At 37.7% G+C, this 15,568-nt stretch overlaps 1 protein-coding gene across 1 annotated transcript; it reads right to left on the minus strand.

Annotated features, from left to right (window-relative positions):
• Positions 1-1,207: 1,207 nt before the first annotated feature.
• On the minus strand, positions 1,208-4,164 carry LOC103967486 (protein PSK SIMULATOR 3). Its single transcript, XM_048574614.1, has 2 exons — positions 1,812-4,164; positions 1,208-1,701 (listed from the first exon to the last, which is right to left on the minus strand). Exon 1 carries the CDS (start codon positions 3,787-3,789, stop codon positions 1,993-1,995), a length of 1,797 nt encoding a protein of 598 aa, XP_048430571.1. The 5' UTR covers positions 3,790-4,164; the 3' UTR covers positions 1,208-1,701; positions 1,812-1,992.
• Positions 4,165-15,568: the final 11,404 nt, after the last annotated feature.

Genomic DNA, 15,568 nt, shown 5'->3' on the forward strand with positions numbered 1-15,568 from the left:
CACCACCTAGCACGATATTGTCCGCTTTGGGCTTACCATTCCCTCACGGTTTTGTTTTTGGGAACTTACGAACAACTTCCCAGTGGGTCACCCATCCTGGGATTGCTCTAGCCCCCTTCTCACTTAACTTCGGAGTTCCTACGGAACCCGAAGCCAGTGAGCTCCCAAAAGGTCTCGTGCTAGGTAGGGATGGGAATATACATTTAAGAATCACTCCCCTGAGCGATATGGGATGTCACAATCCACCCCCCTTGGGGCCTGACGTCCTCGTCGGCACATCACGACCAGGGTTAGGCTCTGATACCAAATTGTCACATCCCGGTCCGGGACGGATCACTTCCTGGGCCCGCTCCACCACGGTCACCCATCCTGGAATTGCTCTAGCCCCCTTCTCGCTTAACTTCGGAGTTCCTACGGAACTCGAAGCCAGTGAGCTCCCAAAAGGCCTTGTGCTAGGTAGGGATGGGAATATACATTTAAGGATCACTCCCCTGGGCGATGTGGGATGTCACATTCTTTGTCTTGACAAACCCAATCCCCAGCCTTCAACCCTCGCCCCACAACCCCTAACAATTCATCATCTTCCACCTCTGTTCAAAGCCAAGAGCGACACACCTGGTTTGGTCCGTAGATCTCAACCCTCGGTTCACATCTCTGTACCTAATTGACATGCTGGAAACTCGAGGCCAAGCATGCTGCGGGTTTGCCCAAAGCGAGGGTGTTTTAGATGCCCCCTTAGCCCCATCCCCTTCCCTTTTGTTTTGGTTTTGGTTCTACTTCCATGAGCTTGTTTTGATGGTTCAAATCTGTTGGCTCATCTTCGGTACAGCGGTTTTGGTGGCTAATTTTGGTTAGAGATTTTTCCTTGTTGCTGGTTGGTTTGTTGTGCGATTCTTTCGTCAAATTCAAAGCAAAGTTGGTTTTCTTCGAACGATTACCTTTGTGGTCGCTGGCGAGGTGATGGCATCATCGGCGGTCGGCCTTTGCTGGTTCCAACTTTGGGTTTTTGTTTTGTCTGCTTTTTTTGCTGAATGGGCCTTTGGCTATCACTTTATTGGGCTAGTTTGTTGTATTTGTATTTGGCATTTCTCGTTCAATGAATTTGGTTGTCCTCTGCCCTAAAAAAAAATAAATAAAATGTCTGCCCAGAACGAAGGAAGTCATGAATCGTGGAAGGAATGTTATGTAGTAGGGAGCACTGAGGAAGTTAGTAGCTGGAAGAATTTCAATACCCGTGGTTTACTAGACGCGGGGAATTTAAGAATCAGAGTAATTCCGATATACATTATATGAAAGTAATGTCGCAAAAAAAAAAAAAAAAAAAAAACACAAACGAATTGGCCGGGGATGAAAACATCCTGGCAGATCAATACTCGTCATGTCCATAAAATCTTTAGCTAGTGTGCAAAAGAAGATTCAACCTGTAGACTTAGGACGACTTCAGACCCGACGGCACGTTGATGCTTTCTTTTGAGTGCAACGAGGCACCTTCAGTCATCGCAGGTTTTCCCAAAGAAGTTGTTCTCGTTACCCCGCCCACACGCATACATACTCACAGAGGTCTGCAGACTGCAAATGCAACATTTGGATTCATAGGAAGTTCCTTACAATCGTAAATGACATGCGCCTCACAGGTCACAACTGCACTCGTGCATCGAAAACTCTATTTGTTCTTTCATTTTTCGGCACATAGCACATAATCTAGCATAATCAAAGAAGAAGCATTAACTTTACAACAACATATGTACAATTCTACAACAAAAGACACTTTTCATAGAATTATGTACTTCACAAGTCAAAGCTTCACATACCTTGCAACAAAATACAACAATCAAATCTTGAGCGGGCAAAGTATTCAGTGTGAATTGCAAAACGTTGATATATTCACATCCTGTTGAACTATCATCTACATGTTTATCCAAGTGATTGGAATCAAGAACTCCTTTATCACAGCCACCGCCTTCTCGATTTCAAATCCAATAATGGAGTCAATCAATCAACAAATGAAGCCCCGCATTGCATTTGCCACTCCATGCAATCTTCAAAATCAAAACTACTTGCACAATCCAGTAATGCATTTTGCTGATGCTCGTAACGGCATATATAATTCAACCCAACAAGCAGCTTACAAATAGCTGCCTCCGTCTTCTCTCGATCAGCAAAATACAATGTCTGAAGCAGAAGAACATTTGTGCGCGTGACAATCTGCGTTTGCTCAAAATTACGCTCGCTCTGCCATCTCATCATGTTGTGCGCCAATGGGGCAAGCCACCTCAAAATCCCGTCAAGAGTCTCCTTCCAATCATGTGCAAGAGGCGCATCATATATGGCCATATTCTTGGCATAGGACTTGAGATTAGTCCTCAGACCCATCCTTAAACTCGTTGGTAACATATGATACAAATCGTCCCTCGCTTCCTCGCCGACTAGATAAGGATATCGAAGCAACTTCTCTATAACAATTATAACATTTGCGTAATGTAAAGCTAGAGCAGAGCCTCCCACTGTAGAAGGAGGGGCATAAACCATTAACTTACTCTTGGGACCAAACAGTGCACCACCATTCGTTCCGCCACACTTGAATTGAAGGTGAACACCCGTTTGTGCTCGGTTAAAACAACCCGAATGGTTCGGATACTCTCTCCTTAAACCGCCATTTGCAACACTGCAACCCGAAATTTGGCTACTCCTGTCATCATAATTACCAGCACCACCATAATCATCATCAACTGTACCGCTCATTCTAAGGCAGTCCATGAAAATCCTCCCGGGGCTTGCTCCGCACCGAGGGTTCAAATCCTCAGCTCGAAACGCCCCAAATTCACCTCTCCTCGAATCAAACTGAGGCTTAAAAGATGACCCTTTTTTCAGCACCACAGGCTTCTCAACCGGACCCGAATGCAACCCATCTTTCCTACTAGCAACCCTCTTTAACGGCTCAGAAGCCACCTGAGAAACCCTCCTCACATCAATCTGACCAGACATCATAGGCGGTGAAGCTCCACCAATCAACCCAACACGGTCCTTGCTCAAAACAGAGTCTCCGAAAACAGCCTGAATCGGAGCGAAAATAGTACAGACCGTCCTGGCGAGCAATTCCACAACTTTATCATACGTTTGGTTCCAAAGAGAGACATCCTTGAGATGCCTGACATCCTGCTTTTGCCAAACGAGCTTCTGCTCAAAAGCCCTTTTGCTCTCCTCGTGCTGATTGTGCTGAAATTTCTTGGTGGCCTGCTCCAACTCATTCAAAACCTCCATTTCGCTGTACAAATTGGAAGTAGCATTGACATACCTCTCCATTTTTCTCACCATACCCTCCATGTCTTTTACCAAAAACCCCAACTCCTTCACATCAATGACCCCATTAACAAGGTCGGCATAGACATGCTCGAACCCCTGCAGAGCCGGCTCGACGCACCGCTTCCCGAGCCTCCCCACGACGGCGGCGACCCGGTTCAGCTCCTCCAGCTTCTCCGCCATGGCGAGCTCGAGAAGATAGGCCTCGTTGGCGGATACCAGGTTGAGCACTCCCTCGGACTTCAAGATCTCGTTTTTGAGCTTCGAGATCTCGGAGTCGGTGAGAGACTTGTGGAGATGGACGGTCTTGGACATGACATTGGCGACCTCGAAGGAGAGAATGCCAACGGTCTGCTTCTGGGTTTTGGCGCCGGCGGCGGGTTGAGATTTGGGGACTGATGATTTTTTCGAAGGTTGAAAAGGAAGAGCGTGCTTGAGATTGGAGCTTACCTGGTTACCCATCTTCAAAATCCAAGGCTCTGCAACCATTGCTGCGAAGATCCGGATCTCAAAGTAACTGGGTCGGGCCAAAACGCCGGCGGAAACTCGATTTCATGCGCGAAATCTCGGTACCCTTTTGAGCTGGCCGGCTATGGCGGTGAATGGAAGGTGAGAATTTGCCGGCGAAAGCAAGAACAGAAGAAGGAAAGCAGAGAGGGGTTGGAGTGTTCTGGGCGTGGGGAGAGAGTGGGAAGGCGCAATTGATTGGAGGGAAAAGAAAGGTGTGGGTGAATCATCAATCAGTGGATGAATTTAAAGTGGTGGAAACTTTTCAAAACTTTTCAAAGTGGCTCTGACTCTGACTTTCTGCAGTCTTTTGGGTTTTGAATTTGTTTGCATCTTTTGTTTTTCTGGAAAATTTATTTGATATTCAAAATAACCCTCTCTTTTACCTCTCTGCATTTTGATGAGTAAATGAGGCCTAGTTGGTACTTAAATTACAATAATTTTAAATAAGAGGATCTTAGACATCAATTCTTAACCGTTTATCGTACATCATGAAGTCAGCTTTCGTTAAGTATTGTTTGTGTTCAATTTTAAATAAAAATTTCTAAATAATTTCTAACCGCAGAATGATTATGAACGGATATTTAGAATCATCACAAAACAGATCCAAATAGGATCCTATTCCTGTTTTGTGTGCTTAAATATAAGATTTTCCTTTTTAACGCTTTATTAGAATCTCTTTCATTTCTAAGAAGAAATATACGCTAAACTAATATTTGATTTGTCTCTTATTAAAGAAAAATAAAATAGCATGAATCCAAGTCAAACATTGATGCATTGAGTAGGTTTGCTTTTTCTGGGTTTCATATTGAAGGATTAAAAGGAAGAACTAGGGAAGTGGTTTTGACTTGAGATTTATTTTGAGTCAACGAGAAAGAAGCAACTAAACCATCATCACCACCACCTCCCCTTAGCCTCTCTGACTTCATATCCAAGTATTCACATTTTACAAGTCTTCATATTTTACATGTGTAAACAGAAAAAAAGCACACAAATTTTCAGTTTGTGCTGTATATTTTATTCAAATGGAGTTATTGACGGAAACTAAACGGAAGGGCTTCATTGATATGCAGGTGTTCGATCTTATTTGACGAATTTGGCTAAAAAGCCTTAATCAAATGGTAGGCAAACTGCTTTGCAATTTGTATGTGCATCTTCTACATCTATTCCAATGAGGTCAACTGTCAAATTTCCCCAAAATTCTGATCCTGCATGCATAATATGTTGGATCCTTTAATTTCATGGAGATCTGGAAAATTTGAGGACAAAAGCATAAATCCATGGGAAAATTGGTTAAAAACTAGGGCAGGAATGGTGGTTTTGGTGATGATTTATGAATATATCTACTTTTTAGCTTGCAAGTTTGCTGTTTAGCTACAATTTAATTGATTTAGGTATTACTGGTACCTGCTCCTCTAATTCTCCTTTAGATTGACACGGCAACTTTGGCTTAATTAATATGAATATTGAATGATACATGAATAAATAATTGAAATTGGAAGTAAAAGACTTAAATAGTTATGAAATCAAATTTAACAACTAAAACACCGTAACATTGAATGATACCCTGATTAACAAGCATAGAAAGCAAACGAGGACATAATCACATCGACTACAACACTTGTGTTTCAATTCGACCACATTGAAATCCACGACAAGATTTTTATCGAGCCCATATATGCACCGTATTCTCAACTAGGTATGTATTCTCTTTCGTATCAATGAATATCGTACTTCTCTCTCTATATATATATAATAAAAAGCATATGTGTTTCAATTATGCATTTGAGTTTGCATTTTCTTATTTATAATTTTGATTAGTCTAAAATAAAATATTGCTTATACAAAAAATAATAAAACAAATGTAGGTGAGTTGGAACGCCTCCCTGTATATAACAACTCAGAGTCAGTGAACTCATTATTCATTTCCTATCATTATGTCTTGTGTGCCTTTTTCTTTTTTTCCCCAATATAAAAGGAATTATTGTTCAAGTCTTTTATTGGCTTAAGATGTTTGCAAAAGAAGAAAAATATGTTCTATGTTAAATGGAACATGGGAGCTATTTTTTACACATTTTTAAAACTTTTTACACGTTTTTATTCATTTTTAATAATTCAGTTAAATAGGTAAAATAGAACGGTAATTTTATTTTAATAAAAATGTGTAAAAGGCGAAAAAAAAGTGTTCATCATTCCTCCCACGCGTATGCATATATCCTCTGTCCTTTTCAAACATATAGGCTTATAGCTTGCCGTATGTGACTTTGGATTTAGTTTTGTCTACTAATTCTGTGGAAAAAGATGTCTACGAACGAAAACTTGACTGCACTGATGAAGGGCATTCGTCAAAAGTTAATGATGTAGTGGGAGCTGGTGACTTTGTTTTTATGCAGACAAAACTTAGCATAAAAAGCTTAATTCAGACTTGAGGGCTATCACCACACCACACATGGACATTCTCTCCCTACAAAAAGCAAGCAAACAATGACAAAAAGAGCAACGACCTAGTCACTAATTCATCGATAGCTATAGGCTTTGCATATATTATTTTGGTTTTCCTCTTCAGAGGAGAAGGTTTAGCGTGTAATAGTAGAGTTTGAAATTTATTGCAATGGAGAAGTAAAATAGAAACTTCAAACATTGACTGTAATACTTCATTTATAATATTTCACAACGAGTCCTCGTACTTTGTAAGTTAAGCGTTCCCTAAATATTGATGGTGCTCCACTTGTCTCGAAGACAAATATGTACTTATATTACATGTAGCATTCACATACTCTAATCAAATACAGATTATATTGATCGTCTTTCCATCGATACAAAACCCTAAATTCCTGGGCATCAAATATAAAATGAACATCAGTCATTTCCTTTATCTCAATTCTTTTGGGGACAGCATTAGAATTCAACGGGAGAAACGAAAACACCTTACTAGGGGCATAAGCACTCAATGTCCACATCCTTCTTCCGCCACTGCTCATGTGTTAGTAAATTTATACCCTCATGTCTCTCATTAACATAACGTGTATCACTATTTATCACAGTATACTGAGTGTACACATTCAAAGAGGGAGCAAAATCTCTCCCTATATGTGCATGGAAAAAAGTGAGTTACCAATCAAAGATTTGATAAATTTGCTTTCTCTTTTCTCAAAAGATTGTTTAAGGTCGAAGGATATGATAATAGTTAATCTCATACAGTAACTATTTAATCTTGCAGACCGAGTTCTGAAGCCATGCCGAGTCCAAACCATAAAATCATGGGGAAGACACTTCCATTTTGCAAGGGGCAGCTGGTTGGCAATGCATTTCATATGGAGATCACATGATTTCAGAAGGATTAGAAAACCCCATTTTCCTACCACTAATTATGTTAATTAGATTAGTTATCAAATTAACATGCATGTGGATCAAATGTGATTTAATGTGGTGGCCATTTTCGTTATGGCCTCTGTAAACTCCGCGAGTGCAGTATAACATGCATGCCTTTTCACTTTGTCTAATGCTTCTAGACCTTCTCCAATGCCTTCAAAGTCTGACGAACGTAAACTAAAGGGCACAAAAAAGACTTACAATTAGAGGACTAGAGAGAGAAGACCACCGCTTTGGCATGGAGATTGACTTCTATACATGGGTGCATTACTATTGTAGCCTCTCCTGCTAATGATATAATATATGTGTAAGTTTTTATTCACATGATGTTGTATCATTAACACGAAATCTCACGATAAAAGTGTATTTGTGTCATATAATGCTAACCTTATCGTGCACCTTTCCTTGATCATCATTGATTTTGTGTCTATTTACCAGCTTTCCCTATCATTTTAGATCCTTATCATGGATTTATGTGCCTTTGTTGCCCAAGATTATTATGAAAAACAAAAGCGCATGCATCATAAATCACAAAGAGTCGATTTGATTAGTTTTTTACTTTATCAAAGCACACAAACGAAGATATTGGCTGCTTGATTAGCAAAAGAAATTAATGCTCATTTTAGTCAACATTTTCGGCTAGTGCTAGTATGTACTTGTAGCATCACTCTACCTAATTACTAGTTCAAACGCAATATGCAAAGGCTCTTCCAATTTCGCACGGCAAAAATTAGCTAGTTGCATGCATGCAACGATAAATGCGAAAGGCGATCATCCACATCTGACCCTTTACATGCAAACGGTTGGAAATCGTTCATCATTCACACAAGAAAAACTAACCTACAATCAAAATGAAATAGCGACAATATCTCACGTAAATCATGCACCTTAATGCATTTTAACTTTCTCATTTGCTAGCAATAAGTGATTGACAATAAGATACTATTACAACATGCATTCACATTCCATGTAATTTGTTGAGAATGAATCCTACATTGATGAGAGGAGGGATGTTGCATGAGTTTATAAGTTAGTTGGGCTACTCTCCCTATTGTCAGTTGGTTTTATGGTGGAATCTCAACTTTCTTCATGGTATCAGAGTAGGTTATCTTACGTGTAAAGCCAGACAGCCACATGCGCTCTACGTTTGTGTGTCCATGTGTTAGGCTTGAAAATTCGCCACATGTGAATGGCGTGTTGAGAATGAATTCCACATTGGTGTGAGGAGGGACTATGCATGGATTTAGAAGTTAGTTGGGCTACTCTCTAAATTACCAATTGGTTTTATGGTGGAATCTCAACTTTCTTCATAAATCTTTCTCCATTTGTACATATGAGTGATTGACTTGAGCACAAGACTCAACGACATGTATTGTTGCGAATTGATTTTATAGCGAAACCTCAACTTTCTTCATAAATCTTTCTTCATTTATACGTATGAGCGATTGACCTGAGCACACTCAACGACATGTGCTGTTGACAATCAAATGTAGGGTCGCCTGCCTAGCCAATTCCACTCTTAGAAAAATAGCATGCCTCTTATCTTATCAAGTGGAGTAGTAAAGGAAAGGTCAAAAAGATAAAAACACACAAAAGAGATTGGTTTTGTGATGATCAAAGCTTTCGCGCTATTTGCATGTAAGTTTGTGTTAGGAGCCACTTTTTACTCGAGTGGGCCGGCTGTTCAACTTTTGCCACACAAATTACGTATTTGGCTTACTTTTTTGTTTCTTTAAATATATATATATATATATATATATATATATATATATATATATATATATATATCTCTCTCTCTCTCTCTCTCTCGGATATCACTCTCATGGAGGAGGTGGCCTAGTGTTGATGTTACTAGCTATTTACACTTATTTTTTTGTTTGTTAATTGGTTTGATTATTGATCCATAAACAACTCCGTAAGAATCAATCAACCTCTAATCATTTTGTATTTTAGTACTTGTTTTTGGCATCTCATAGGCCCATCTAATCTCTAATTACTTGTCTCGTCTTCCATTTTAATGTTCTCTTCTTTCACAAGTTTTAAATTATTGAAAAGAAAAACACTAGAGGGATAAAACGTGATCATGGAATAACTCCACTTAAAACATAATCTCACGACTTAAATTTAGTCCTCTCCAAACAATAAGATAAAAGTTCGTGATATAAGTACATCAACGTGAAAGACGGATTGTCTAGTCAAGTGAAACTGAATACGTACAAAAAGTCTTTATGTTTATGAGAAGTTTACGAATGACGTAATTTGAATATCTCTACCACGTATTTTCTCTCTAAGAAACGGCTGTCCCGTAGTGATGAAGGATATTGACAAACTTCTATTTCCTTGTTGAGCACATATAATAAGTAGATTTCAAACTTATTAAACATGTTTATCACGAAGTTATTTTTATTGACGACTCGTTCTTGAATTTGGAATCCGACTTTGACAATACTGGGTGGGCAGAATATCCGGTAAAAAATGGCAGTAGTTGTATCTTGGGTTGGCCATGGGCCGAACATGCTATTTTGGATCGGCCCAACATGGCCATGGTCATCCGTGGCCGATTTATGGAAACTCACACAAGAGAAACAAATATATTTAAAAAATGTAGCGTCTCAAGTGGTCATTTATCATAGTGGTGGAAAGATATTGAGCTCTTACATGACGACGTGAGTTAGAACCTTGTGGTTGGCTAATCTAACAAAAAATGTAGTATCATTTACACACCTCTTTTTACCTCCCGCACATTCTCATTAATTTTTTGTTATTAATCTCCTTTAATTCATTTGACCAGACGGCTGAAAATTGAGAAGAGTGTGTGGAGGTAAAATTTTGTGTGTAATAGCACCACCCTATTCAAAAATGGAAGCCTATGCATTAGTACAACAGGGCAATGCCTAGTATGCTCTCTAAGACTAGATTGGGTAACTTATCACCCAAACAGAATTGACCAAAGGGTTGGATGCAGGCCCAACTTTACCTGACTGGGCCAAAGGGTTGGGTCTTGCTGGTGCCGAAGTCATGAATATTTTTTTATAAATGAATCGAATTCGATGCAAGACTGAACGCATGGGCGTTAGTCAGAGATACAGTGTATGAATTTGATCTGGTCATCTCATCTCATATGTTCTGATAAGATGATGGAGGGCCACAATGTCACACCTCTTCCTCCACTCATTTTATTCAATTAATTCGAAATCCAAATAAAATCAGACAATAAAAGCATGGAATATTTGACTAGCTATGTATTTTTCTGTTATTATTTCATTTCGGTCCAAAGGTTCTCGGAGGAATCCCTTCCTCTATTGGAATATTTTCTTCTTTTTGACCATGTTATTTTCTTCATTTGCACATATGCCCCATATTCTTATTAAATTTCTTCTTCACGTGTTACATGCTCTCCAATAAATATAAATTAAACAACACTTCTTTAGTCAGGCCAATACCATTCAAACCAAATTATTCTTTTGTTTTTTACATTTCTTTTTTAATACTTGTGTGTGAACTAAGCGTGCTTTTAGTCTAGTAATAGTGACCAACATTAGAACTTGATGGATATAAAAGATAAATGTGTGTTTGAGTACCGCTTCAAAAAGCAAATAAGACTACTTCTTTTGGTTCCATTAGAAACATTGAACGCTTAACCGGTCATAAAACCCATATTTCTTTCCTTCCTCACCATAAAAAATTGATTGCATGTCAGCTCAACCATTAAGACGCGGGACAAATATGGAAGGATTGTTTCAAAGTGTCATAACATGACGTGAGACATAATTGGTGTTATTTTAAACGCGGACAAGTTAAAAGAGGAATATATTATTTAATCAAGAAAATTGATTGGAGAATTGAAAATTTGAAGATTAATTGTTTATTTGGTGCTATCATATCCTTGAAATGGATATTTTGGACCTTTCGAGAAGTTGGCGTGTTAATTTTGGTCCCACTGCATATAGATTTGAAGAGAACGATGAGATCACCAAGACTTGTTGCATGGCGACAAGCTCAGCATGAATTTGGGCGAATTATGTCGTTTAATGTGCGTAATTCGGGTTTCAATATTTTACGATCTTTTCTATATTTTGTTATCTGTTTATTTTTTTCCCTATTTGAAGTTAGGGTTTGTTAAGACTATTTCAACGACTTTTACGGTTGTATAACTTGTATTTTTTTCATCTTTCATATTATTAATCAAAATTCGACAATTTTTTTTAGTTCTTTGGTGTGACAACATCTTATTCAAGAATGACCGTTCGTGATCATTTTTATCTATAACTTCAGATGTGTCATAACAATTGCAGTTTTTAATTGCAAAACAAGACATGTGAGTGTAACGGTTGGTCAAGTTGGTCACTAACGCATCATAGATATCCAAAAATTTAATTAGTAATGTAATTATTCAATTTGGGTTTGCAATACCAAAATATCATGACTTAAAAAAAAGGATAATATAATATAAAACTCACAATGAGTTAATAATAATGTGGTTCAAATTTTCCTTTAACGAGAATTAAACTTACGACCTTTCACTTATAAGTGAAAAAAATATCACTAAATTGTAATCCTAAGTGGCTTTACGAACACAATTATTAGCAAAATGGTATTGTTCTGCAAAAAGGTGTCCACAATAGAATCGTCCCTCGCTTGGTCGTGCTCTGCATCTCCTAGCTTTATTAGAAAGCAAAACCAATGATTACGTCACTGACCACAAATTCCGTTCAGTTTGGGGATCTCTGGCTTTGAAATACATCATCAAAGTTGGCTCAAGGCATCTTTTATACTCTCATATGAACAAGCTTACGAAATCATATTAGACCATCTTCAATTGAATAAGGGTCAGAGGGCTCGTTTTAGCCCTCTGATCCTCCAATAAATTAATATTTTAATAAATAGTGCATGGTCATATTTCTAACCATCTTCAACCGAGGGCCAAAGGGCCATATGGCTCGTTTTAGTCCTGTAAAAAAAAGATGTCTCCAACTGAGGACCAAATGGCCAAACATAATTTATTATTTAAATTTAAAAACTACAACAACTTAAATTTAAAAACTACAACTTATGTTTTACAAATTAAATTTAAAAACTACAACAACTTAAATTTATAGGAAAAAAAAAAAGAGAATTTTTTAATATTTTTTTACAAATTTTGGCCTTTTTTTTTTTTAGCTATAAATAGGATGGATATTGGGCTATAATTCACACACCTTTGAATTCAATCTCTTTCAATTCAAGTTTACAATGAATTCCAACTTTGGATCTTCTTCGAATTCCAACTGGGGGTCCTCATCCAATTCCGAATAGGAAGAAAAATGGGCGCATATGAGACAAGAAGATGAAGAGTCTGATGAAGAAGATGAAGCATGGCGCAACACACAATATGTGGCAGCCATGGTTGCGGCCATGGTGTGTCAGCCAACTGAGGAACAACCTCAATGGGGTGGCTATGTTGCTGGTCACTCTTACAAATCACGAAACAAAGCGATGACGCATGCCAATCTAATGAACAACTACTTCAACCCCAACTCAGTGTACACAGAAGATGATTTCAGACGTCGTTTCCAGATGAGGCATCATGTCTTTGAGCATTTAGTTCATGATGTCCATCAGGTCAATCCATACTTTCAACAGAAGTTGGACAGAGCAGGCCACCCTGGTTTCTCACCTCATTAGAAGGGTATTGTTGCACTACGAATGATGGCCTATGTCTCCCCAGCTGATTTGATGGATGAAACCCCATGGTATGTCTGAGTCTACATGCCTTGATACTCTTGCTAAATTCTGTAACACAATTGTTCAGCTTTACAAAGAGGAGTACCTTCGCGAGCCAAATCAAGAAGATATGGATCGGCTCCTTCGTAAAGCTGAAGACTGTGGGTTTCCGGGCATGATAGGGTCATTAGACTGCATGCATTGGAATTGGAAAAACTGTCCCACCGGATGGCAAGGAGACTTTAGCGAAAGGTCAAGAAAGCCAACTATTGTGTTAGAGGCGGTTGCCTCGTATGACACATGGATTTGGCATGCTTTCTTTGGAGTCCCTGGATCCCAAAATGACATTACAGTTCTTGGGCGTTCACCCTCTTCAATAACTTGACAGAAGGTAAATCACCTTAACTTGACTACTACATCAAAGACCGTTAGTACAATATGGGGTATTACTTGGCAGATAGCATCTACCCAAAGTGGGTGACACTTGTCCAAGCAATTCCAAACCCTAAAAATGACGCCGAAAAGTGTTTTACCTTACATCAAGAGGCATAATAGAAAGATGTTGAGAGAGCTTTTGGTGTTCTACAAGCACAGTGAAAGATCATCAAGGAACCAGCAAGAGGGTGGAGTCGAGAAAATTTGGACTCAATCATGATGTCTTGCATCATATTACACAACATGATTGTGGAGGATGAGCGAGACGAGTATATTGATGGAGAGTCTGATGACGACCAAGAGGATCCAAATAGGTCAAGAAGGGCTCGTGCAATAATATATGATGGGCCTACTTTGCCTTTCAATCCAAGAATTGATAGTATTTCTATAAATGAGTACATGAGGTGCTATAGGATCATACGTTCCCGTGCCACAAACAAGTACCTACAACAGGATCTTGTTGCACATCTTTGGGCCAAAAGAAGCATGGAGTAGGCGTTTAAGTTTTATGTTGTTAAATATTTTTAAAAATGTTGTTTAAGTTTCATGTTGTTAAATGTTTTTTTTTATGTTGTATAATTTTTATGTTGGTTAATTTTATTTAATGTTGTTTCATGTTACTTAATTTAATTTAATGTTGTATAATGGCTTAGGAAGTTATAGGAAATTTATATCAACACAAGACATAAAAAGATAACACAAAATTTGTTTCGTTTTGGTCTTTATATATTTTATTTATTTTTTTTTTGTAAGGGTTTTTATCACAAATAGTCCATGAAATTTGCCCTCACCATCAATATGGTCTCTGAAATTGAAAATCAATCAATGTAGTTTCTGAAAATAAGTATCGCAAATCAATATGGTCCTTTTGTCACAATTTTATTAAAAATTCCGTTAAGTGTTGATGTGACACATAAATGGACCCCAAAAGATTTACAAGTTTGTATCACAAATGGTCCCTGAAATTTACTTACATCATCAAGATGTTGTCTGAAATTGACTCACATCATCAAGATGATCCCTAAAATTGAAAATCGATGAATGTAATCCTTGAAAATAGTTGTCGCAATCACTATGATTCTTCCGCCACAATTCTGTAAAACGTTTTGTTATGTGTTGATGTGAGTTTAATAATTAATTAAAAATTTGTCTAAATACCTTTTTGCACAATAGAATTTTTTTCTTATAGTAGGAGTGTGTAAAGATGGGTGTTTTGAGATTTTTTTTTTTAGAGAATAGACAATGACTGAGGTAGAAGAATGTAGATTGAGATGATAGGTGATTGCAGGACTAAGTTTTTGGGTTCACAACTTTTTATTAACTATTAAATTATTAAACCTATTTGTAATTTTTTTTAAATTTAATTAGACTTGTGTGATCCATTTATGTGTCACATCAGCACATAACAAAATTTTTTGACAGAATTGTGACACAAGGACATCATTGACTTGGGACACTTGCTTGCAAGACTACATTGTTCGATTTTCAATTTCAAGGACCATTTTGACGTCGCAGGTCAATTTTAGGATCATTTCATGTCGCAGGTCAATTTCAATGACCATTTGTGAGAAGAAAATGACTTATGAGACCCATTTATGTGCCACATCAGTACTTAGCAGAATTGTTAAGAGAATTGTGACGAAATGACCACATTGATTTACGACATCTATTTTCAGAGACTCTATTGATTGATTTTCAATTTTAGGGACAATCTTGATGGTGATGGTCAATTTCAAGGACCATTTGTGATTAAAAAAAAAAAACCTTTTTTTTAATTACTAACAATATTATCTATAATAAAGGAGAGGGGCTGAGTTTAACCTCACAATAGGCTAGTAATAATGTGGTTCAAATTCTCTTTTGGTAAAAATCAAATCTAAAACTTCTTATTTATAAGTGAAAAAAATATCATTAGATTGTAGTACTAAGTACTTATTTTGTTAGTGTTAATCAGGTAAAATATTGGAAATTGGACAACTTTGTAAGGCCAAAAAGAATTAGACAACTTTTGGAATAACTCAAACTTTATACAATGGAACCCTTTGACTGAATCATGACCGTTGGATTCAATGATTCACCAAAGCATCCCCCTTCCACCACGAAAATGGCATCTCATGAACTTTTCCCCCAACCCCTAATTCCCCCTCTGATTTTAGAAAATTATAGTAAACAGCTTCATGAGTAGGATTTAAATTTGACTCCATCCATTTTAAACTCTCAATCCAATTCCTCGCATTCTGATAAATACAAA

Source organism: the organism of the source record quoted next, unplaced genomic scaffold, assembly GCF_019419815.1.
Source record: "Pyrus x bretschneideri cultivar Hongxiangsu unplaced genomic scaffold, Pyrus_bretschneideri_v1 Contig73, whole genome shotgun sequence".
Classification (NCBI taxonomy): domain Eukaryota; kingdom Viridiplantae; phylum Streptophyta; class Magnoliopsida; order Rosales; family Rosaceae; genus Pyrus; species Pyrus x bretschneideri.

Excerpts from the sequence above, each read along its gene's own strand:
- LOC103967486 (XM_048574614.1), bottom strand. The coding sequence starts at position 3,789 with ATGGTTGCAGAGCCTTGGATTTTGAAGATGGGTAACCAGGTAAGCTCC.